This window comes from Monodon monoceros, unplaced genomic scaffold (assembly GCF_005190385.1).
Source record: "Monodon monoceros isolate NGI ecotype Baffin Bay Population unplaced genomic scaffold, NGI_Narwhal_1 Super_Scaffold_15, whole genome shotgun sequence".
NCBI classification, from domain to species: domain Eukaryota; kingdom Metazoa; phylum Chordata; class Mammalia; order Artiodactyla; family Monodontidae; genus Monodon; species Monodon monoceros.
Window position 1 is genome coordinate 76,246,480 of NW_021703771.1, and position 26,705 is coordinate 76,273,184.

The 26,705-nt window shown below is 39.9% G+C and overlaps 2 protein-coding genes across 6 annotated transcripts in view; one reads left to right on the forward strand and one right to left on the reverse strand.

The window, feature by feature from the left end:
- OPRM1 (opioid receptor mu 1) overlaps positions 1 to 161 on the forward strand; it is a 159,391-nt gene extending 159,230 nt beyond the window's left edge. Inside the window, exon 4 of the mRNA XM_029224172.1 lies at positions 123 to 161. Within this exon, the coding sequence (XP_029080005.1) occupies positions 123 to 161 (39 nt within the window). The remainder of the gene's footprint in view (positions 1 to 122) is intronic.
- IPCEF1 (interaction protein for cytohesin exchange factors 1) overlaps positions 1 to 21,367 on the reverse strand; it is a 98,845-nt gene extending 77,478 nt beyond the window's left edge. For 3 of the 5 annotated variants that reach the window (XR_003793743.1, XM_029224166.1, XM_029224169.1), the window contains exons 1-5: positions 15,085 to 15,423; positions 14,662 to 14,819; positions 13,653 to 13,705; positions 794 to 833; positions 21 to 190 (exon numbers count right to left, since the gene is read on the reverse strand). Coding sequence is in view for 4 of the 5 variants with exons in the window: in XM_029224166.1 (XP_029079999.1) it covers positions 21 to 190; positions 794 to 833; positions 13,653 to 13,705; positions 14,662 to 14,809 (411 nt within the window). In the remaining variant the exon portion in view is untranslated. Of the gene's footprint in view, positions 1 to 20; positions 191 to 793; positions 834 to 13,652; positions 13,706 to 14,661; positions 14,820 to 15,084; positions 15,424 to 21,308 lie in introns of those variants that run through there. The other 2 variants (XM_029224168.1, XM_029224167.1) reach the window with 2 other exon arrangements.
- Positions 21,368 to 26,705: the final 5,338 nt, after the last annotated feature.

Here is a 26,705-nt window from a genome sequence, read left to right on the forward strand (position 1 = left end):
GAGGAAGACAGTGGACTCACCATTTGATTGCTGTACCAGTACAGTGATGATCCCTTCAGGACCACCCAGAACTTTTTCCATTTGTTGCCTAGGAAAGTTCCTTTTTCCTTTTTCTTACATAGCCACCCTTGGCAGTCAGCGTGCCCCAGGTCTTTACATGATATCCTCCTCCGACTCATGGTGAAAAAACCTGCAACAATTATGTGAAAAGGTAGGTAACATCGTACCCTGATGTATGTGTTCGCTGTTTACCTCCAGGAAGTTGGATTTTTGTACCAAGATTTATGCAAAGCAAATGCAAAAAGAAAGTAATTTATCGATTTTATTTTTAACCATTCATTTGGTGCTTAGAAGGTACAAGATATGATCAAGGAAACAGTGAGACTCACATGCAAGTCTTAGTCTAAGAATATTCTTCAATGGAATAAGCTGAAAACATGAAAATCATGAGTCTGGCAGGCACATCACTGCACTAACACAGCTCGTTTCAACAATAATAGCAGTAGTTATGCAAGAGATGCCAAAGGGTTAATGCCCACCTAGAAACACGGCCACTTCCCCGACTCAGTGCCAGTCTTTCTAAGCTCTATTGACATACCACGGGGGATTAATCCAAATGAACAGCATGCCGTCATTTCTTAAAATCGATCCAAAAGAACCCCAAATTAATCTGCCATCCACCTTCTGATATTAGCATTAAGACAGACAAAAATCAGATCCTAAAGAAGGCATCCAGGAGAAAAGGACTCTCACACACACACAAACGGGATAAAGAAACAAAAGATCTAATTACCTTTAGTTTTCTTTCTCTGCTTCTGACGCAAGGGAACCTGCTGGAAATGCAGGAAGGAAAGAAAAGAGGAAATTTCTGATTGTGTTGTAACATTTGTAACGAGAGAAAGAGGGAGGAGGTGGCAGTATGTATGAGCAGGATGGAAGCTAAAAAAAAAACTCTCCAAGCAGAGCTAAAGGGGAGCTACTAGCTGAGGCACAAAATGTGCTAATTAGAATCAATAGACATGGAGCTGCACCTGAAAAAAATACGTAACAGCATTTATCACTAATGTTTCCTGTTTCCACCCACAGGCATCTTTCTCACTACCGCTTTAGTTATGACAGGACACCGTTCACTCAAGTTCTTAAAAATAATAAAAATATTTCCCTTTTTATTTTTTGTGAGAGAAGACAAAATTATGTTGTGCTTCTTTTTGTGCCATTTCTAAATAACAGCAATTTAAATAAACCTGCAAGATAACCATTGCAATGTCACAATACTACAGGTTCACATCAGATTGTTAAATTCATGGTCCTGCTAATGCCATGGGGTTGCATCTAAGCCACATGAAGTAAACATCCCAGAAAAAAGAAGTTCCACAACCTCTTTTGGTGAGATCTAAGTACCTATCAACCCTCCTTATCAGGAAATTCTTATTTACATCTAGATTTAAATTACATATTGCCTTAAGTATCTCTGAATGTTTCTCGTATGTTTTATGGAAGATAAATTAATTGCCAATTTCTATTTGATACTAGCTCTTCAAATATTCAAATCAGACAAAAGACAATCTGAAATACATGTTTTTCACAATACATTTTAAACAATTCATGTAAAATCATCAGACTATCAGCAAAAATAGAAAACAAACAAAAAAATGCTTTCAACAGCTCTGTGTGTGTGTGCAGAGAGAGAAACATTTTAGATTAAAGAAGTTTCATTTTTTCCTCCACAATATCTAAACCGAATTTAGTCAAGTTTAATTGACTTAATCTTTTCTGGTAACAAGTGGAGAATTTGAAAAACATTGTACATAATTGAAAAGCAGTTCTAAAAATTGGTATGCAATCTTATTACAAGATTTTATAATGTTATTTTCGATGTACCTGGCTAGTATTCTCCATATCTAACTATTGATCTAATAGCTACAATGGTTCTACGATATGTTTGAAGAGGGAATATGACAGAGCGGAAATAAAATGGGATTTTAAAATCCAGAGGCCTGAAATCAACTCACTGTTGTCATATGTAGTAGCTGTGTTACTCGTGGAAAAATCCGTTTATTACTCGAAACCAACTCCCTCATTCGTAAAATCAAGATATTTATAATAATTCCAATCCTGTAGGTCTCAAAAATATTTAACAAGATTGTACCTGAAAATGCACTAAAAACTAAAAATACTTCATGTGACTATGTACTATAATACATGATTATAGATATAAACAAGTACTTCATATCTAATAAATAAAAATTTCCTAGTAATTTTCAAGATAGGTAGGATTTGTATTTCCTTCAGCAACAATGATGAAGTTAAAGTGCTTAAACTGTATTTCCTGGGAAATCCCATACCGACTTTTTATTTTACAAATGTTAGAAGAAAATTTTATTCCTTAAGAAATTAATCAGCCTTGTGAAAAACGGACATGACAAACGCAATAACTGCTCTAAATTTTAGTCAAGAGTAGACATGCTAGAGTCATGACACACAACTAAAATTTAGGCATTTTTGACCAAGTTCTAGTCTCAGCTCCGCTTCATAAGATATCTCCCACACTGACCTGCATCTTGGTCTAAAATTCCCACCATTCCTTCAAATGGTCTCCTGGTGTCTTTTCTATAGGCAATTATCTGAGGTCAGCAAAACCTATTAACAAAATATATTAGCCCAAATATCTTATTTGCATAATGTATACCATTTGGATAGCTAGAACTTAGTTGAGAGCCAGGGCTAAAGGTGAAGAAGAGAGTAAGTCAATTTAGATAGTGGGAACACTTTTAGAAAATCTGGGCTACAGGAGACCCCAGGAAGCACTCAAGACAAACTAAGAACCAGGGGAATAGGGAGAAAAGGGAGTTGTAGACAGAGGCATTCCTAGAACGTTCTGGCCCCATGTGAACAAGGTAAATCACATTAGCTCATACAAAAAGAGCAGCTCTGATAAGAAGAGAGAGAGGAAGTAGGAGAGGACAGCTGTAGGATCTGTAAAGGGAAGCATCACCCACTCCAAGCCTCCTGACTGGGAGCCAGTGAATCTCCGCCATCCATCGCTTATGGGCTCCCAGCGCAGCAAGGGCTCTCCAGCTCTACCACCCAACCTTATGGCTGGTTCTAGAGAAAGCCCCCTATCAAACTGTAGGCTCTGTCTCAACTTTGCCCCAAACCAGGCCTCTGTCTACGTTAGATTCTTGCACCTGGGCTGGATGAGAAATGGGGCTCTAAGCAGGACAATACCTCAAGCAATGTGAGCACCCAACACCGAGAGGACTTTATTCAGACTTTTTTAAAGGGGGGCAGGGAGTTTAGTCATCGAGTCAGCCCTCCTCAGACAGTACTTCTCCTAAGGCAAATTATTGTAGAATCTATATAACTGTTCAAACTGTTTCCCCCCAACCAGAAGCAGAACTGCATATTATAGAAATGATAAATTAGAGAGAATTTCAGTTTCACTTGAAATATACGAATTTGAAACATAAATTGGTTTACATGAAAGAATGAAAACAATCTTGAGAACTTTAGTGAGTTTGAGATACATCTAACCCCTCACAACAGGAAATGGAACCCACGAACTAGTCAGTTTCATAAAGATCTTACATGTGGTTTATTTCACTAGGTGAGTGACAAAAAGCCAAGCAAGCAGTGTGCAGTTTATGAGACAGTTTTTCCATAGGGAATTATAACAATCATAACAAATATCCGAAGCCTAATAAGATATTTTTCTCACACAATTTTCTTCCCATTGGCATGTTGTAGGTAAAACTGAAGAATTACCCCAAATTCTGAATTTGCCCTAACTTGGTTCTAAAACTTGAGAAAATTTTCTCTTTTAAATAAATATTTCCTTTTTTATTGAAAAAGACTATTTTTCTTTTACTTTTTAAGGTGGTTAAAAAAATTCACTTGGCCATTAATCACTCAAAATCACACGCTGTATAAACTTAAAAAGGAACCAGTGTAAAATATACAAATGGACCTCCTCTGATATTGAATGATGGCGCTCACAACCAAGATCAGGGTAATTATTATATTGACTTCTAATATATATAGTAACTATTAACTCTTACAGGTACAATTTACCCCCCATGATATATTAAAATTCACCATAAAGTGGTTTGTCATTACATCAAACTTCACAATGGTCCTGGTATTAAGCAAAATTATATAGTGTTATGCTAGCCTTGATTTGTGGCATTTACCCAAGTTCCATGGTGTAAAACTTCACGATTGCCAATTTTAGCACTACTTTAACGAAGCCACAACAATTCCTAAATATTTTAGATCCAAGCCAGCTCCAGCTGATAAAGCTATTAGGCATGTTTCTCCACAAACACCTTTGCCCCACAAACATCTTTCCTCCTTCCTGGCAAATTAAACTCAACTTTGTAAAGAGAATTTTAAAGCTTTTATAATATTAAAATTTTACCTGTAAAAATACATGAAAAACTTGCTTAGTTTTTTTCAGAAGACTAACCACTTTAATATTACTTAATAAGTGAATATGAAAAGGAAATCTCTAATAGTGAAAAACGAAGACAGATAAGAGACTTTATAATAACAATAGACAGTAATTGAAAACAATGATAGCTAAGAAATATATATAAAGCTTATACTCATATAATGTTTGCCATAGGCCAGTCACTGCTCTGAGTCTTTTCATAAATACCTGGATTGAATTCTCACAACATTTATGGCTTAGGTGCTATTATAATGCACATTTTACAGATGAGGAAATTGAAGCAAACAGAGGTTCAGTATTGTGCCCAAAGTCACAAGAGTAAATGGTAAAATGCAAATATTTGTTTCAAGAGTAAAATTCACAAAGTAGTAGCCTTTAAGGTATTTGCTTTGGTTGTTGATGTTGTATAACGGAGGAGGACAGAGAAGCAAGGACTAGAGTCTGAGGGGAAGCTGGAAGGAATGGCACTTTCTACACAGAAGAGAAATTCGAGAAATATTATTAAAGAAGGAATAGGGGGCTTCCCTGGTGGCGCAGTGGTTGAGAGTCCGCCTGCCGATGCAGGGGACACGGGTTCCTGCCCCGGTCCGGGAAGATCCCACATGCCGCGGAGCGGCTGGGCCCGTGAGCCGTGGCCGCTGAGCCTGCGCGTCCGGAGCCTGTGCTCCGCAACGGGAGAGGCCACAACAGTGAGAGGCCCGCGTACCGCCAAAAAAAAAGAAAAAAAAAAAGACTAGGGCGAAGGGGAAGAAGAAAGAGAGAGGAGAAAAAGAAGGACGGACAGGGAGCTGTGGGGGAAGAGGAGGAGGAATTTAGAACACGGTAAGTGAGGGAGAGCAATGTGTCAGGGAAAGAGTTTCTAGCATAAGCAATGGGATAAATGACATCAATATAGAGGACACAGTCATATATACTGAATTATAATATATTCAGTAATAAACATACTGAGTTTGATGTACATAAGAGGCATCTGATGGAAGCAGTATATATAGTACTTAAGGGTTTAAGGATTTGGAGGAAATCTGGAATAAAGACATAAAATTAGGAATCATCAGGGTACAGAGAGTGGAAGTCTTCAGTTTGGATAAGATAACCCAGATGTGCAGAATGTCAAAGGGTTGAAGTCAGAATCCGAAGGAAGACCAGTATGTTTACACGGAAGCAGCAGGAAAGGTCTAGGAGACTAAGCAGAACAGCACAGGACAAAAGAAAACCAGGAGAGGAGCTGCCATGGAAGTGAGGGAGAGATTGAAGGGAAAGGTGAGCCCAAACCATTAAATACTACCAGTGTCAAAGAGAAAGAAAAAGTTACTGGAGACCTTGGCAAAACAGTTTCATTGTCGTGTTGGCTGGAAAACAAATTCCAGTGGGTTGGGGAGGAATGGGAATTAAAGAAGTCAACACAGCACTGAGGACTAGTCTCACCAGAACCTCGACTGAAAAGAGGAGACATGATAGCAACAGGAGGGCCTAGGGCCAAAAGAGAGATCGTCACGTGTTTTTTCAAAACCACACTCCTGTGCTTATAATCTCTCCTGCGGTAAATTCCAGATACACACTTACTCACTGATAGTGGAATGTGGAAATTGAAAAGCAATTTAACAACATGGTATCAAGAGGCTCAACTCTATCATATTCTAACTCATTGAGCACACATCTCTTCCTTCCTTCCTTTCTTTCTTACTCTTTGATTTTACTTTTAAGGTAATGAAATCTAAATACACTCATGTCTCCCTATGTACAACTTCCCTTTTCCATTTCCCTCTCACTCACCCCAGGTTACACTAAGCTGAATGTGATTTTTATCATTCCAATGCAATTTTAGTATTTAAGCAACATTCACAATACTATAAATAATAGCATTAATGGAGATACTTAATTTTTAGTATTGTGTATTTGAGATTTTTTTCCATGTTGAGACAAGTAGCTCTAATTCTAATATAGCACTGTAGTGAATGAAAATGACACAATTTATTTATCCATTCACTTATTGACCCACATTTAATTTACTATCACAACACTGTTGCAATTAACAACTTTGTATAACTGCACTGTGCACCTCGACACGTGTTCCTCTGGGCTAGAGTATTTATCTGAGAGTGGACTTCGTGGTCATAGGATACGTGCATCTTTAATATTGCAGGTATCCCCAAATTGCTTTCAAAGTGTCCTACTTATAATCCCTCCTGCAATATATAAAACCTTTAGTTCTCTACAACCTGGAATATGTTTTGGTCTTTTCTTTCAAAATTTCAGCAATCTTTCTACCTGTTTCTTTTTTTTTTTAACTATTCCATTATTTTCTGCTCTTAATTTTCTGTCTTAATTTTTAATCTGTTTATCTCCCTGTGCCATACATGTCCTGCATAAATTTTTCAATTTACTAACACTCTTTTAGAAAGTATCCAACGTGGAATGTATGCCATTTACTGAGCTTTCTATTTCAAACATATGGTTTCTTTTCCAATACCTCAGTTTTTTCAAAGCCCACTTGCATTTTATACTTTTTCATTTGTGCCTGCTTTTCTTTCAAAATTGTACAAAAGATTCTTTGAGCTTCATACTTAAAAATTTTTGTCAGGCTTTAAAATGTTGTTTTTATGTAAAATAAAGTTATACTTGAATTTTGTATTTGAGAGTCTATCTTTCTTATCATTTCTCAAATCTGTTTTGGACTTTTAAGTTTGCAGAATTGTGAGTGGAAGGGCCTTATGTTCTCTCCCCCTCCCTCTCTCTCTCAGTCTCTCCCTCCCTCTCTGCTCCCCTTTCCCCCATTATGGCCGCACCTCCCTCCTTATCCATTTGGACGTTGCCTCCACCTGATGTGGAATTGGTCCTACAATCAGGTCCTGACGCCGTCATGGGAACTCCTGCCTATCCAGTTGCTGGTCTGGCTGGTGACTAAGTTTAGCTCCTGATTTTGATACGTGTCCCTATTCCTCCCTTCTTAGGCTCTCAGGTAGCTTGTGGAATTGTGTAACCCCAGGCAGTGCTTCAACGACTGTTTTCTCTTCTCATCTTTAGCCCCTTTCACAAGTGGGGGAGCCGCCATTTACCATTGTCATTGAGAAGTGAACGTAGGGGCTTCCCTGGTGGCACAGCAGTTAAGAATCCGCCTGCCAGTGCAGGGGACACAGGTTCCAGCCCTGGTCAGGGAAGATCCCACATGCCGCGGAGCAACTAAGCCCGTGCGCCACAACTACTGAGCCTACGCTCTAGAGCCTGCAAGCCACAACTACTGAGTTCGAGAGCCACAACTACTGAAGCCTGCAAGCCACAACTACTGAAGCCCATGCTCCTAGAGCCCGTGCTCCACAACAAGAGAAGCCACCGCGATGAGAAGCCCGTGCACTGCAAGGAAGAGTAGCCCCTGCTCACCGCAACTAAAGGCCGTGTGCAGCAACCAAGACCCAACACAGCCAAAAATAAATAAATAAATTAAATTAAAAAAAAGAAGTGACCATAGCTCCCTCATATTTAGCGGAGCGTTTTCCCACCTCCCTAACCTGGACCAGGAGGCAAACTGCTTCCTGCCTCCAGATGAGGTAGGTGCCCAGCAGGCCGTAGCTTCAGTCATGTTGCCACTTTTTATTTCTGATCCATAGAGATGATAACTGTGTTTTTGAGCCTAACTGTGCTTTCCCTGTTTTCTATGTTTCTCTTTGTCTATCATTGCTCTGTATTTACAGCAGAGTGGAGTGTCTACGTGTGAACCTGCAGAACCATTACTGAATGGAAGCCAGTCATTTCATGTATGAGATTCCATCTTGAAATCACAGTTTAAGTGACAAGCAAGTCCTTTCCCACAGTAGCTTCAATATCCCACCAAGACATCTGTCCAATTCCGCTCCTGGCACCTTAGACTTTTTTCTATCCTAGAGAAATGTCAGGCACTTTAACAACTCCATACTTCTGAATGCTTTATTCTCTCCCCCCATTTTTTCATCTGCTTAATGCTTACTCATCCTTTCAGATCGAGGTCAAATGCCACCTCCACCATAAAGCCCTTTCTGACTTTAGAAGGCATGAGCTCTTATAAAAATCTTACATTCACCCAGTGTTATTTATTTGTAGTCACTGTAACAATTGATTTATATTATTTCCCAAAGATCTTCATGGTAGGTACTATTGTTACCTTCCTTTTCACAAAAGGAACTTCATCTCGGTGTGCTTAAGTAACTTCCCCTCAGATCACACATAGCTAGTAGCAGAGCCAAGACTAGAACCCAGGCCAGTCATGCTCCTACGCCTATTGTTTAACTCAGTGTTACTACTTCTTCTTTTATATTCCACAATGCTTTGCTGATGCCTCTTAAATGGATATTATAATCTATCTGTTTATATATCTGAGTGGTACATACATGGTAGTAACACAATCCATCTAATAGTCCAACCCTCTATCCCACACAGCTACTCAATCACTTCCCCTGTTAATGTTGCTTTTTATCAAATCTCTTTTATCAGCTCTGTAGTTGAATGACGACTTTGCTTAGAGTCAATGATTGGCCAAGCATTCAAGATAGAATTGAGATTCTTGAACACGTCATGACTTCAAAATCTAGCACCTAGAGCGATGCCTGACACATAGGAAGCATTCAATAAATATTTACCAAAAGATTAACTGGGTCTTGTATTAAATTTTACTTCCTATAATGCCTTAATAATAGTGCCTGGTACAAGTGGAGATTTAACAAATATCTGGAAAGCCATCTCTACTGTTTGATTACTCAGAGCTGAAAAATACCTCTGCTAACATCAGCAGAGAAAAGCAACATAAAAGTTGCTCCAACATCTTTCTTCCCCCAGAGAGGCACATACATAGAGAAAAGCCCCTGGGATCAGCTGACACTAAGTTTGAACCCACCTGGAGAGATGACCCTTGGCGTTTCCTTGAAGGTAAAATACTATTTCCTCAAAAAACACAGTAGCTCTCCAGCATCCTGTTTTAACCATATCCACCAAATACTAAGAATCAGGAACCCAAGAAATAGGAAGGCATGGGGTGGAGGAGAGGCGCTGGGAGGAGGGACACAAGTTTTCCAGTGGTAGCTAACAAGCCCTCACCCAGTCATCTGTTCCCCAGATAGCTGTCATGCACTTCTCCACTTGAAGTCCTACTTGGGACAGAAAATATGTAAAACAGTCTCCTGTGTCCAAGGCAGCATTGGCACAGCCAATTCAACATAGAGTTCTGTTGATGGAGCCTAAAAAAACAAGCTGCCAACATTTCAGCTCTTTCTAGTTGATCAAAAAGGTGGAAAATAGATTCCTCACTTCATCCCTGAATATCACCACATCCCTGAGACACACACCATGAGCACAGGGATGGAGTGCGGGGCAGAGCAGGTTCCCATGGGGGCTGGAATCGTATCTGGGCTGCTCACAGCACACAGTACACATAAAGACCAGGCAATACATGTTCTGTGAACAACGAATGGAGAGCTCTCTCTTGTGAAGCAAACGCATCAGGGCCCAGTCTGCTGTTAGATCACCACACAGATGACAGTCCAGGCAACAGCAGATAACCCAGTGACCCCAGGGCCAGAAGCAAATGTCCATTCACATTCAGTGAGCTTGTCCTAAGCAGCAGAAAATTGAGCAATGTAACCATGATTTATATGCAGAGACTTTCGTTCCAGGAAAAAGTTTTCACTTGACCTTTTTTCCAGGCAATATTTACTGAAGGAAATTTATTTTAAACAATTTTCGGGAAAACACTGTCATAAAGTTTTGATCTAAGATGATTCTGACATTTATTCCCCACTAGAGCAATCCCTGAAAGTAAACCCTGAAAGCTTTAGGTAAAAGAATTATGTACGATGGTAAAAGAGATGATGTGTACATTCCCTCTGAGCCTTGTCATCATTAAATTAAGGCTGTTTTCCTTCTCTAGGTAGAATGTTGTTACTAAAATCTGAGACCAGAGAAGTTTCTTAACCAAGCCTTAAGATTCACATGCTGGTCGTTATTATTTATTTACCTATCTATTTATTTTAATAAGAAACTAATCATAACCATATGACCCAGCAATCCCACTACTGGGCATATACCCTGAACAAACCATAATTCAAAAAGAGTCATGTACCAAAATGTTCATTGCAGCTCTATTTACAATAGCCAGGACATGGAAGGAACCTAAGTGTCCATCATTGGATGAATGGATAAAGATGTGGCACATATATACAATGGAATATTACTCAGCCATAAAAAGAAACAAAACTGAGCTATTTGTAAGGAGGTGGATGGACCTACAGTCTGTCATACAGAGTGAAGTAAGTCAGAAAGAGAAAGACAAATACCGTATGCTAACACATATATATGGAATTTAAGGGGAAAAAAATGTCATGAAGAACCTAGGGGTAAAACAGGAATAAAGACACAGACCTACTGGAGAATGGACTTGAGGACACAGGGAGGGGGAAGGGTAAGCTGTGACAAAGCGAGAGAGAGGCATGGACATATATACACTACCAAACGTAAGGTAGATAGCTAGTGGGAAGCAGCCGCATAGCACAGGGAGATCAGCTCGGTGCTTTGTGACCGCCTAGAGGGGTGGGATAGGGAGGGTGGGAGGGAGGGAGACGCAAGAGGGAAGAGATATGGAGACATATGTCTATGTATAACTGATTCATTTTGTCATAAAGTAGAAACTAACACACCATTGTAAAGCAGTTATACTCCAATAAAGATGTAAAAAAAAAAAAGAAACCAATCATAAAAGAAAACTAAGCCATACTGATTTGGTGTATAATGCTTAATCACCACAGTATAATGTTCGGAAAGCCTTATAAACATCAAGAATTACACAAATGGATGTTTAGCGATTGTACCAAATTTAATCATTTATGTTAAAAATTTCCCAAAAAGCTACAGGTGACCCGGATCCTATAGGTGATTACCACCACTTACTGCACAACTACTAAGTGCCAAGGACCAGAGATTCAATGGCAAGCAAGTTCTAACACAGCTTCCAGTGAAACCCAGACGAAAGAGAGCTGAACAAGGATAATGAGGTCTGCACACCATTACAGTGCTTACCTAGAACTGGGGAGTCAGGGCAGGCCCTCCAGATAAGGACCTGCGCCTAAGAGGATGTGATACAGAGATGCAGGTACAAGCCAGGAGGCATTGACCACCGAGTGCAGGTAGGTTTTGGACGTGGTCACCACATTCAGAGTGGCCAAGCCACGTCATGTAAGTTATGTTTGAAAGTATGAAGTTCATCTGAGAGCCAAGGTAAGCCACTGAACAGACAGAAGCAGGGGGGTGGCAAAATCACATCTGCAGTTAGGAAAATCCACCCTGGCTGTTGTGAGGCGGCAGATAGAAGTCAGGGGTGGGGTAGTTGAGAGCAGGTGCAGAGAGAGGCAAAGAGCCCAGTGAACAGAAGGAAGGGCAAGCGTTGCATCTGCGAAGACGGAGAAATATTTAGGAGGGAAGACAGACAGAACTTGGTGAGTTAATACTTTTTGATTCTGTGTTGAAGCTTTAGCTTTGAAAATTCTGCTCTTTCCCTTCAGAGGAGAGAAAACCGGAGGAAAGAAAAGAATACCAGCAGATAACAGCAACTCAGCTCAACAAAAAAAGAGCAATGCTTTTTGACTATGCTATACTATAATACACTATAATGAGATTTCAGATGCTTAGAATCTACTTTCTTGAACAGTTTTATTAGCACCACTTCACCATATCACCCTGCCCCGATCAGGCGGTCGGCTTCTCCTCTTCGTACCCCAGCACCAAGCAGAGAGCTCAGCACATGTAGCTCAATACATGCTAGTTTAGTGGAAATGAGGTGTAATTCGGGATGCGATTAGGCCAAATGTGTCACGCCTACCGAAACTACCTAGCATAAAAATAGGTCTCCTGTGCTACATTTTATTTAGAGAACAAATGACAGCAGGAAACTGAACTAATGTTCTGAATGGAAAGATAAAGTAGGGTAACCACTGAAAAGCAGCTGGAAGAAATGCTTAAGAGAGACATTAAGCAGTACTGCCCAGATGTTGATGGCTGTGAGATAAAAATAACAGGTAAATAGACACACAAGGAGAGCTGAGCTGATTGCGTCTAGGAGTGGAGAATGGCTCATGAAATGAGAAAGACCCATAAAGAGCCAGGGTTCCCACCAAGAAGAACAGAATCCACTTGTGCCCAGGACCAAGGGGAAGCAGGTTACCTATTACAGCAGTAATAGCTATAGATTGGGGGCTACAGAATGATATGTTAGTCCTTTGGTAATCACATCTGCCATCTTTGTTCCAAAACCCAAGGCTGTACTTTTTTTTATAAGATGTGGAGATTTTAACTTGTTTCAAGTCACAATTAAATCTCCAATTCCCACCTATTACAGTGGTTGACACTTGATAAACTCAGGAGAGGTAATCAGTGAGCATTAAATGAATGTCTCAATGAATGAATGAACGAACTTATTCATTTAACGTCCTTAGGTGGTCTCTTATTATCTTAATTTCCATTCTCTTAAACATATAAGATGAACTCCTTCCAGCTGGAAGACTACATTTTTTCTTCAGAAAAAGCAAAGCAGTGTAATAATTAAACCCTCCATTACCTTTCTCAAGGATCCAACAGTCCTAATTCTTTCTTTTCATATCTTTGTTCCACATAACACATACACATGACACATATGCTTATAATCCCGTGCATTTTTTTCTTTTTAAAACTTTTCATAAACTTTGGATATTCTGAACCTTAGTCTTCCTGACTCTATCTTTACAGATCTCTGACATCCATTTGCTTTTGCCCTTGACCAAACCACAGTGAGGGCTTCCCTGGTGGCACAGTGGTTGGGAATCCGCCTGCCAATGCAGGGGACACGGGTTCGTGCCCCGGTCTGGGAAGATCCCACGTGCCGCAGAGTAGCTGGGCCCGTGAACCATGGCCGCTGAGCCTGCGCGTCCGGAGCGTGTGCTCCGCGACGGGAGAGGCCACAGCAGTGAGAGGCCCGCGTACCACAAAAAAAAAAAGAAAAAAAAAAGTAAATAGCTAGGAGTCTTAAACAAATGCTTGGTGATCATAAGAAACCCTCAGACTCTAACAAGAGGATCATTTAATTCCATTGTGACTAACCAAATGGAGGACAATAAATAGCTAGCCAAACTTAAAATCGACCTAATTTTTTACTCATTCATCAAACTGACAATTAATATTTCAAGTCTGAAGTATTCCAAAGGGTACTTACAAGATCACTGCCATCAGTAGCCATGTATGATGTCAAATTGATAGAAACAAAAACTAGAAGAAAAGAAAGATTTTCAGTTAAATGTGGGATTAAATTGTTCATAAAAGCGTATATCTCTTTGACGGGAAGAAGGGCATTTCTATTTTGATTGATGAATTTCACAATAAAAGTGATTCATTACATGACCTTTTAATCCAGAATAAGCCAACTGTTTAAAACTGAGTTCATAAAATAAGCCAGAATTTCATCTGCACATTTGTCAGTGTTTTTTTCAAGTCTACAGCAAGATGTTATCTATTTTTTATCTTAATATTGTATAATACATAAACGTATATCTTTGAAAAGTGAAAATATTTTCATCTTCATGATGAACAACATAATGTAAGATGCAGAAATATTTGATCCATTACTATTATTCTGATTGTATTAATTTAACAATTTCAAAAATGTAACTAATCCCTCTGCCTCAGAAGTCTCAACTTTAATATAAAGATGAGCCCCTTTTGATGTATTGCACTTTGTAGTGGATTACCTGAAAAACAAGACACTCTGGTTTCAAGAAAAGGAGATGAAAACAAAAAGAAAAAAAATCTCATATCTTCAGACTTTGACAAGCGAGAAACTTGGTAAACATCCACAAGCCACTGAAACTCTCCCCAAAGCAAAGAGCTTTTCAGTTCTTCCCAGTGACACCATAAATGCAGATCCATACCCCATGTGACTTTATTTCTTATACCAATGGTTCCCAAGTTCTGAAAGATGTATACCGCTTTTTTATGTCAAAAATGCCATATTTATATTACATAAATATGAATAAAACATTTATTTGTAAAATGCCAAAGAGAATAACCACAATAAAAAGACCGACCAATTTAATTACTTAATTTTTAAATTACTTGTTTAAAAAATATACTAAAATATAAATAGAAAATCAAACCACAAGCTGATGAAAATATCTGCAATATACATTTAATACATGAGAATCATAACATAAAGAGTCCTTACTCACCAATAAGAAAATAATAAGCAGACTGGGAGATGAAGATGGTGAAATAGAAGGACGTGGAGCTCACCTCCTCCCACAGATACATCAAAACTACATCACATGTGGAGCAGTTCTCACAGAACACCCACTGAGTGCTGGCTGAAGGTCTCATACAGCCACAGCTGCAAGAAAGACCACCACATGACTGGGTAGGATGAAAGGGGGAGAAAAGGAAGCAGGACAGGACCTGTACCCCTGGAGGGAGCTGTGAAAAGTTCCCTCACCATGGGAACCGCCCTCACCGGCTGGGAGATCAGCCAGGACAGACAGGAAGCTTCAGGGGCTCAGAGGTAAGGGCAGCAGCCAGCTTGTAGAAGGCAGGACAAAGAGAGACCTGCACAGAAGGTCCTGGCCACCTCACTGCGTGCCCCAGCCTGAAACGCATACCTGCTGGAGTGCTCACCGGTGGCAGCTGGGTTCTGATACTCGGGCTTCAGCAGACAAACCCAGGGAGAAGATTCAGTTAGGCCACGCAGAGACAGCCACAAGGGCCTCAGGAGTGGTCCAGGTCACAGCTGGCGGTGTGTGAGGGCAAATAGGAGCCCTATTGTCACTGCTAGTGCAAAGGGAGGGGCATGGCCCTGTCACAGCAGCCTCATTCTCAGCCTGCTCACAGAGGATGCAGCCCCAACTCTGGGCACACACAAACACCTGCAGGTTGCCCACACACAGAAGTGGGGCTGAAATCTGAACTGATTCCTGGTGGGCGCGTGACTTCCACGGATTTACGCCACTGGCAGATTTGTGAGCACAGCGCCTGAGAGACTTGCAGCCTGATTGCCAGCTTTTCCTCTGCTGAGATGGGGCAAAGGGCAGTTTCAACAGTGCACTTTGTAAGCACGCACAAGGGTGAGAGGCAACATCACAGAGCACACGTCTCAGTGGACAGCTCCTGCGGGGGAATACCCAGTGGCTCCTTTCCCAGCGAGAGTGCGCCAGTCCCTTTCCCAGCGGGAGTGCACCACAGCTTAGAACCAGATCTGAGGGCTTCTATTCCAATAAGTGGGGATCAGGCCCTGCCCCCGACAGGGCTATGACAACCATGGAGCAAAGAGGAGACCCCTCTAACATCCAGTGCAGGCTTTGGCCACCACAACATCAATCACACCCTCTATCAAGGGGATAATGGCCAGCACACACTGAGGAAAGATGTGGCAGGCATCCATACCGAAAACAGCCCTAGCACGAAAAATATTAGACTCATACAGGACGCTAAAAATATTAGATTCAAATAAAAACAGCCCTTCAAGACCACGATAGATAACTGTTTCTCCTAAATTAATAGAGTCAGAGAAATATAAGTAAAATGAAGGAGAAACCATTCCCAATTAAAAGAAATCCCCAGAAAAAACAAACAGTGAGACAGACCTCTCCAGTTTACTAGACCCCAAGTTCAAAAAGGAAGTAATAAAAATCCTGAAGAAATTAAGAAAGACTATGGATAGAAGTGTGGATCACTGTAATGAGGAAATAGAAACTATAAAGAGGACAATTAAAATTAGACAACTCAATTGCCAAGATGAAAACTGAGCTAAATGCAACAAATAGCAAACTAAATAATGCAGAAGAGAGAAGAAGTGATCTGGAAGATAGAATAATGGAAATCACTCAATCAGAATAGCAGACAGTAAGAAAAATGAAGAAAATGAAAGCAACATAAGACCTATGGGATAATACAAAGCGTGCCACAGGAAGATCAGCTCAGTGCTTTGTGACCACCTAGAGGGCTGGGATAGGGAGGGTGGGAGCGAGACGCAGAGGGATGAGATATGGGGATATAGGTATATGTATAGCTGATTCACTTTGTTATAAAGCAGAAACTAACACACCAATGTAAAGCAATTATACTCCAATAAAGATGTTTAAAAAAACAAAAGCATGCCAATCTACACATAACAGGGATCCCAGAAGGAGAAAAAAGAGAAAAGGGGACCAAAAAAGTATTTGAAGAAATTATGGCTGAAAACTTCCAAAACCTAAAGAAGGAAACATATTCAGGTACAGGAAACACAGAAATGAAATGAACTGTCAGAAAAAAAAAAAAAAAACTCTTTTAAAATCATGTCAAAAAAAAAAAATACCTAGGAATAAACTTGACCAGGGAGGTGAAAGACATACACTGAGAACTATAAAACACTGATAAAGGAAATTGAAGATGATTCAAAGAAATGGAAAGATACCCCATGCTCTTGGATTGGAAGAATTAATATTGTTAAAATGACCATATTACCCAAAGCAATCTACAGATTTAATGCAATGCACCCTATCAAATTACCCATGACATTTTTCACAGAACTAGAACTAATAATCCTAAAATTTATATGGAACCACAAAAGACCCAGAATTGCTAAAGCAATCCTGAGGAAAAGGAAAAAAGCTAGAGGCATGACACTCCCAGACTTCAGACAATGCTACAAAACTACATAATCAAAATAGCATGGTATTAGCACAAAACAGACATATGGATCAATGAAACAGAATAGAGAGCCCAGAAATAAACCCACACACCTATGGTCAATTAATCTTCGACAAAGGAAGCAAGAATATACAATGGAGAAAAGACAGTCTCTTCAGCAAGTATTGTTGGGAAAGCTGGACAGCTGCATGTAAATCAATGAAGTTAGAACACTCCCTCACAACATACACAAAAATAAACGCAAAATGACTTAAAGACTTAAATATAAGACAGGACACCTTAAAACTCCTAGAAGAGAACATAGGCAGAACATCCTCCACCATAAACTGAGCTTGGTATTAACAGATACACACTACTACATATAAAACAGATAAGCAACAAGGTCCTACTGTATAGCATAGGGAGCTAGATTCAATACCTTATAATAACCTACAATGGAAAAGAATCTGAAAAACTATATATACATATGTGTATATACATATATATGTATAACTGTATCACTTTTCTGTACACCAGAAACTAACACAACGTTGTAAATCAAATATACTTCAAGAAAAAAAACCTAAAAATTAAAAAAATAAAATAGAGAACTAATAAAATAGCAAGTGAAGGAAAATTCAAAACATAAAAATAAAAATGACTAATGTTTAACCTCATTAGTAATAAAATATGTGCAGAGTAAAACAACAGCCTAATTCCATTTTCATTCTTCAAGATTGGCATACACAAAAGAATTATCAGAAGCCAAGTTTGCTGGAGGTGTGTTGAAAAGAATAATTTGTTGTTGGGATGTCAAATTATTACAGCCTTACTGGAGGGCAAGATGATGTTGATGACAGTGGTGACAACCTCAATGGCTGCCGACATTTGCTGAATCTTTACTATGTGCCATCAACCATGCTTAGTACTACTTAGTTTTCAATATATTCTTAATGAAAAAGTAGGGTAAAATATGTCCTATTTAACTTCATTCAATTTTTATTATAAAAATGTGGGTTTACATACATACAACTCAAACATCAATGCATTGGGGAAAAAAGTCTGAAGAAATCCACAGCAAAATGTGTATAGTAATTATGAGTTATAATAATAAGTTATTTTTTATTCCCATACCTATTTATTTTCCTACAATAAGTATTTATTTATAAAATGAAGATGTTCAGGTAAAATACTACGAATATTTTTTGATTCTGTATACTAATGTATTTTTAGTATCAATCAACTGAACAAATACATAATAAGTAAAAGCTAGTTTTAATTCAGCAGCGCTTTTAGGCAAAGAAGCTTGCAGAACTTGTAGAAGTTAAAAGCGAAGCTTGGAATTGGTCTGGACTGAACTTAAATCCCAGCTTAAATACAGTTTACTCTGTAATCGTGGGCAAATAACTGATGCTTTGAGACCTCAGGACTCCCATCTGTGAAATGTGGATAAGAATTGTATTTTCTTCTTAGGATCAGATAAGAATTAAATGAGAAAATATCTTTATAAGGCTCACATGGGGCTTAACATAGAATAAATGCTCAATAAATTATTTTATTGTCATAAAACATACTCATTCCCTAAGCAAGCATTTATTAAAGGTCAATTATATATACTCTTTAAATAAGTTGTAAGGGATCACAGTGTAACCTTTCCTGACTCTATGCAGATAGCTAATTGGCCCCTCCCCTATAATAACATAAATTGATTGCATTTATTAAGCAGTTACTATGTGCCTGGCCAATTGATGATTTCATATATCATGCTATACTATTGTTAGAACCACTTTATGAATAATATACTATTATTAGTCCCATCTCTTAGATAAGGCAATTTAGAGGAGGAAGTTAATAAATAGGTATTTCCAAATTCAAACCCAGACTCCAGAGCCTGCTCTCTTAACCACCACAATATTATCCTGGCTCCCTCAAAGTCTCCCACTAACTCCTAATGGCCTTGGTATTGTACCATGATGCTCTGGACAGGTCTCCCTGGTTTGACAATGACAATGTCAAAAAGGCAGAGGCCAAGACCCAGTCTTCTTTATGCCCCATGTTCTAGCCCAGTAAGGCACACAGCTTAGACTGTACCCTCAGGCAACTTTATTTTTTCAGTGGAAACCTAAACCCCTTCACTCAGCCAGTTTTCTAGTAGTAAAACAAGCACAGAATTGACTGGAGATGATGGAAGACAAAGGGAAAAATTCACCTCTAATTCTTCTCCTAAGCATTGGGATAGGTAGACAATATACTTCTTCAGTCACTGATATTAAGCCTTCTTTGGAACTCGAGGAATATTTCCCTTGTACATATTGTACCTCTTTACCACTTGACTATCTCTTAAATGCATCCATTCTGTCTATACCCATTGCTACCATCCTAGCAATTGGACCACTTTTGGACCACTGCAGGAACATCCTAGCTGATGGCCTGGCTTTCCTTCTTGCCCAGAGTCATGTTTTTTCAATGCACATCTTAACTATTCATCACTTTCCTTACACTTCTACAACAGCTGTTGAGTCTTGAGATAAAGACCAAAATTATGAAAGGAAGGCTTTGTACTACCAGGCCTTTGCTTCCTTCTTCAACCCCAACTTGGATCATTCTCATGTCTCTTTCTTTCCATCTCCCTGACTCACTAGATATGTTTTAAATTCCTTAAACATGTTTCTACCAATCTCAGAACCTTTGTGCATGCTCTTCAACAGTCACCAGCCAAGATGACTTATACCATCTAATCTTTCAACACTCAGACCAAATATCATTTAGTCAAGAAAGCTTTCCATGATCCTTATTAGAGATCAATCTCCTTTTGTTTGCTCTCATAGTACCTTATCTTTTACTTATAGAAGGTCTCATAGTTGTACACAATTATTAATTTTGCAATTAGTTCTTTAACATCTGACCTCCCACTATAGTATACCTTGTCTAAGGGCAGGCACTCTGTCTTACCTTTTCTGTTTACTGCTGTATCCACAGTCATTGTATACCAGGTGATTAAATACACATTTGTTGAGCAAATGAATTAAAAATACAAAAAATGAAAGTACTAAACTATAGATGAGTTTCCATAAAGAAAACATATGAATTACAAATTTTTTCATTTAGTGAAATAGTACTGTCATGAATATCCCATGAGAAATCTTCCCAATCTGCAGAATATGGAAATGAAACTGTGTTAATTGATGTCAAACCTCCCAAATCAAAGAGCAAGAGGGTAGAAATAATATGCAATCACTGGTGCAAGGAAGCATAGGTGAGGGGACCTAGGAATGAATGTACCTTTGTGAAGGCTATGGGAGTGTTTACTTAATGATTTTGGAGTTTTGGTACTTTGTTCCCTGAGGTAGTTGACATATATAAAATCTAAAATTTCGCCAAAATGATTCAATGATAAATAATATGTAGCTCCAAGATTTGATAAAAATATTTATAAAGCACACCATAAAAGTAACTCATGAAAAATAATAATAATGCTGGCAAAAGTGCTCCGGAAGTAATAATTTTTCCATTTTCCCAAACTTTCTGAGAATGTCAGTTTGAGCAAGGTGCCCATGAGTGAAAGAGTTAAAGGAAGAAGTAGTAGTTATCTGATATGTCTTGATAAAGAATTTTTGTATAGTTCCCAGGAATTAAAAACATATAAGAGCCTAACGACAGGGTAACAAATAACATTGTAAATCAAGTTCTTTGCTTTCAACAAAATTGAAGAAAAATCTACTTTAAGTCTCTTAATCATTAAAAGTAGTTGTTGTGGGTTTCCCTGGTGGCGCAGTGGTTGAGAGTCCACCTGCCAATGCAGGGGACACGGGTTCGTGCCCTGGTCCGGGAGGATCCCACATGCCACGGAGCGGCTGGGCCCATGAGCCATGGCCACTGGGCCTGCGTGTCCGGAGCCTGTGCTCTGCAACAGGAGAGGCCACAACAGTGAGAGGCCTGCGTATCGGAAAAAAAAAAAAAAAGTAGTTGTTGTGATAAATCACCATAATATTTGGCATATCCTTGGAAGGAGTCCAAAAAGTGCTCCATTCCCATCTATTTATTTATGTGAAAAATAGTTTTAAGTGCTCAGCATACATAAAAAACAATACTAGGATTAAAATTGGTTCTGAACTCTCATTCTAGAAGTAAATAATATTCATGGGTATGTTACATAATTAGAAGGAAAGCTTCATCTATGTCATTCAACAATGCATTTTCAATAAAAAATATTTACCTCTTGGGCTTCCGGGAAGATGGCGGAAGAGTAAGACGCGGAGATCACCTTCCTCCCCACAGATACACCAGAAATACATCTACACGTGGAAGAACTCCTACAGAACACCTACTGAACGCTGGCAGAAGACTTCAGACCTCCCAAAAGTCAAGAAACCCCCCACGTACCTGGGTAGGGCAAAAGAAAAAAGAATAAACAGAGACAAAAGGATAGGGACGGTACCCGCACCAGTGGGAGGGAGCCGTGAAGGAGGAAAGGTTTCAACACACCAGGAAGTCCCTTTGCGGGCGGAGACTGCGGATGGCGGAGGGGGGAAGAAGCTTCGAAGCCGCAGAGGAGAGCGTAGCAACAGGGGTGCGGGGGGCAAAGCGGGGAGATTCCCACACAGAGGATCAGGGCCGACCTGCACTCACCAGGCTGAGAGGCGTGTCTGCTCACCCGCCAGGGCGGGCGGGGCCTGGAGCTGAGGCTTGGGCTTCGGTCGGAGCGCCGGGAGAGGACTGGGGTTGGCGGCGTGAACACAGCCTGCAGGGGATCGGTGCACCACAGCTAGCCGGGAGGGAGTTCGGGGAAAAGTCTGGAGCTGCCGAAGAGGCAAGAGACTTTTTCTTCCCTCTTTGTTTCTTGGTGCGCGAGGAGAGGGGACTAAGAGCGCTGCTTAAAGGAGCTCCAGAGACGAGCGCGAGCCGCGGCTAAAAGCGCGGACCCCAGAGACGGACCTAAGACACTAAGGCTGTTGCTGCCGCCACCAAGAAGCCTGTGTGCGAGCACAGGTCACTGTCCACACCTCCCCTCCCGGGGAGCCTGTGCAGCCCGCCACTGCCAGGGTCCCGGGATCCAGGTACAACTCCCCCAGAAGAACGCACGGCGCACCTCAGGCTGGTGCAATGTGACGCTGGCCTCTGCCGCCGCAGGCCCGCCCCACACTCTGTGCCCCTCCCTCCCACCCCGGCCTGAGTGAGCCAGAGCCCCCAAAGCAGCGGCTCCTTTAACCCCGTCCTGTCTGAGCGAAGAACAGACGCCCTCCGGCGACCTACACGCAGAGGCAGGGTCAAATCCAAAGCTGAGCCCCGGGAGCTGTGAGAACAAAGAAGAGAAAGGGAAATCTCTCCCAGCAGCCTCAGAAGCAGCGGATTAAATCTCCACAATCAACTTGATGAACCCTGCATCTGTGGAATACATGAATAGACAACGAATCATCCCAAATTGAGGAGGTGGACTTTGAGAGCAAGATATATGATTTTTTCCCCTTTTCCTCTTTTTGTGAGTGTGTATGTGTATGCTTCTGTGTGAGATTTTGTCTGTATAGCTTTGCTTCCACGATTTGTCCTAGGGTTCTATCCGTCCGTTTTTTTTGTTTTGTTTTGTTTTCTTAATAATTGTTTTTTTATTTTAATAACTTTATTATATTTTATCTTACTTTATTTTACTTTATCTTCTTTCTTTCTTTCTTTTTTCTTCCTTCCCTCCTTCCTTCCTTCCTCCCTCCCTCCCTCCTTTCTTTCTTTCTACTTCTACTAATTCTTTCTTTCTACTTTTTCTGCCTTTTATTCTGAGCCATGTGGATGAAAGGCTCTTGGTGCTGCAGCCAGGAGTCAGCGCTGTGCCTCTGAGGTGGGAGAGCCAACTTCAGGACACTGGTCCACAAGAGACCTCCCAGCTCCACATAATATCAAACAGCGAAAATCTCCCAGAGACCTCCATCTCAACACCAGCACCCAGCTTCACTCAACGACCAGCAAGCTACAGTGCTGGACATCCTATGCCAAACAACTAGCAAGACAGGAACACAACCCCACCCATTAGCAGAGAGGCCGCCTAAAATCATAATAAGTCCACAGACACCCCAAAACACACCACCAGACGTGGACCTGCCCACCAGAGAGACAAGATCCAGCCTCATCCACCAGAACACAGTCACTAGTCCCCTCCACCAGAAAGCCTACACAACCCACTGAACCAACCTTAGCCACTGGTGACAGACACCAAAAACAACGGGAACTACGAACCTGCAGCCTGCAAAAAGGAGACCGCAAACACAGTAAGATAAGCAAAATGAGAAGACAGAAAAACACACAGCAGATGAAGGAGCAAGATAAAAACCCACCAGACCTAACAAATGAAGAGGAAATAGGCAGTCTACCTGAAAAAGAATTCAGAATAATGATAGTAAAGATGATCCAAAATCTTGGAAATAGAATAGACAAAATGCAAGAAACATTTAACAAGGACCTAGAAGAGCTAAAGATGAAACAAACAAGGATGAACAACACAATAAATGAAATTAAAAATACTCTAGATGGGATCAATAGCAGAAAAACTGAGGCAGGAGAACGGATAAGTGACCTGGAAGATAAAATAGTGAAAATAACTACTGCAGAGCAGAGTAAAGAAAAAAGAATGAAAAGAACTGAGGACAGTCTCAGAGACCTCTGGGACAACATTAAACGCACCAACATTCGAATTATCGGGGTTCCAGAAGAAGAAGAGAAAAAGAAAGGGACTGAGAAAATATTTGAAGAGATTATAGTTGAAAACTTCCCTAATATGGGAAAGGAAATAGTTAATCAAGTCCAGGAAGCACAGACAGTCACATACAGGATAAATCCAAGGAGAAATATGCCAAGACACATATTAATCAAACTGTCAAAAATTAAAAACAAAGAAAACATATTAAAAGCAGCAAGGGAAAAACAACAAATAACACACAAGGGAATCCCCATAAGGTTAACAGCTGATCTTTCAGCAGAAACTCTGCAAGTCAGAAGGGACTGGCAGGACATATTTAAAGTGATGAAGGAGAAAAACCTGAAACCAAGATTACTCTACCCAGCAAGGATCTCATTCAGATTGGATGGAGAAATTAAAACCTTTACAGACAAGCAAAAGCTGAGAGAGTTCAGCACCACCAAACCAGCTTTACAACAACTGCTAAAGGAACTTCTCTAGGCAAGAAACACAAGAGAAGGAAAAGACCTACAATAACGAACCCAAAACAATTTAGAAAATGGGAATAGGAACATACATATTGATAATTACCTTAAATGTAAATGGACTAAATGCTCCCACCAAAATACACAGATTGGCTGAATGGATACAAAGACAAGACCCATATATTTTCTGTCTACAAGAGACCCACTTCAGACCTAGAGACACATACAGACTGAAAGTAAGGGGATGGAAAAAGATATTTCATGCAAATGGAAACCAAAAGAAAGCTGGAGTAGCAATTCTCATATCAGAAAAAATAGACTTTAAAATAAAGACTATTAGAAGAGACAAACTGATTCACTTTGTTATAAAGCAGAAATTAACACACCATTGTAAAGCAATTATACCCCAATAAAGATGTTAAAAAAAAAAAAAAAGAAGAGACAAAGAAGGACACTACATAATGATCAAGGGATCGATCCAAGAAGAAGATATAACAATTGTAAATATTTATGCACCCAACATAGGAGCACCTCAATACATAAGGCAAATACTAACAGCCATAAAAGGGGAAATCGACAGTAACACATTCGTAGTAGGGGACTTTAACACCCCACTTTCACCAATGGACAGATCATCCAAAATGAAAATAAATAAGGAAACAGAGGCTTTAAATGATACATTAAACAAGATGGACTTAATTGATATTTATAGGACATTCCATCCAAAAACAACAGAATACACATTTTCCTCAAGTGCTCATGGAACATTCTCCAGGATAGATCATATCTTGGGTCACAAATCAAACCTTGGTAAATTTAAGAAAATTGAAATTGTATCAAGTATCTTTTCTGACCACAACGCTATGAGACTAGATATCAATTACAGGAAAAGATCTGTAAAAAATACAAACACATGGAGGCTAAACAATACACTACTTAATAACGAAGTGATCACTGAAGGAATCAAAGAGGAAATTAAAAAAATACCTAGAAACAAATGACAATGGAGACACGATGACCCAAAATCTATGGGATGCAGCAAAAGCAGTTCTAACAGGGAAGTTTATAGCAATACAATCCTACCTTAAGAAACAGGAAACATCTCGAATAAACAACCTAACCTTGCACCTAAAGCAATTAGAGAAAGAAAAACAAAAATACCCCAAAGGTAGCAGAAAGAAAGAAATCATAAAAATCAGATCAGAAATAAATGAAAAAGAAATGAAGGAAATGATAGCAAAGATCAGTAAAACTAAAAGCTGGTTCTTTGAGAAGATAAACCAAATTGATAAGCCATTAGCCAGGCTCATCAAGAAAAAAAGGGAGAAGACTCCAATCAATAGAATTAGAAATGAAAAAGGAGAAGTAACAACTGACACTGCAGAAATACAAAAGATCATGAGAGATTACTACAAGCAACTCTATGCCAATAAAATGGACAACCTGGAAGAAATGGACAAATTCTTAGAAATGCACAACCTGCCAAACCTGAATCAGGAAGAAATAGAAAATATGAACAGACCAATCACAAGCACTGAAATTGAAACTGTGATTTAAAATATTCCAACAAACAAAAGCCCAGGACCAGATGGCTTCACAGGCGAATTCTATCAAACATTTAGAGAAGAGCTAACACCTGTCCTTCTCAAACTCTTCCAAAATATAGCAGAGGGAGGAACACTCCCAAACTCATTCTACGAGGCCACCATCACTCTGATACCAAAACCAGACAAGGATGTCACAAAGAAAGAAGACTATATGGGCTTCCCTGGTGGCGCAGTTGTTGAGAGTCCACCTGCCTATGCAGGGGACGCGGGTTCGTGCTCCCATCCGGGAAGATCCCACATGCCGCGGAGCAGCTGGGCCTGTGAGCCATGGCCGCTGAGCCTGTGCGTCCGGAGCCCGTGCTCCACAACGGGAGAGGCCACAACAGTGAGAGGCCCACGTACCGCAAAAAAAAAAAAAAAAGAAGAAAAAGAAAACTATAGGCCAATATCACTGATGAACATAGATGCAAAAATCCTCAACAAAATACTAGCAAACAGAATCCAACATCACATTAAACGGATCATACATCATGATCAAGTGGGGTTTATTCCAGGAATGCAAGGATTCTTCAATATATGCAAATCAATCAACGTGATACACCATATTAACAAATTGAAGGAGAAAAACCATATGATCATCTCAATAGATGCAGAGAAAGCTTTTGACAAAATTCAACACCCATTTATGATAAAACCTTGCAGAAAGTAGGCATAGAGGGAACTTTCCTCAACATAATAAAGGCCATATATGACAGACCCACAGCAAACATAGTCCTCAATGGTGAAAAACTGAAAGCATTTCCACTAAGATCAGGAACAAGACAAGGTTGCTCACTCTCACCACTATTATTCAACATAGTTTTGGAAGTTTTAGCCACAGAAATCAGAGAGGAAAAGGAAATAAAAGGAATCCAAAC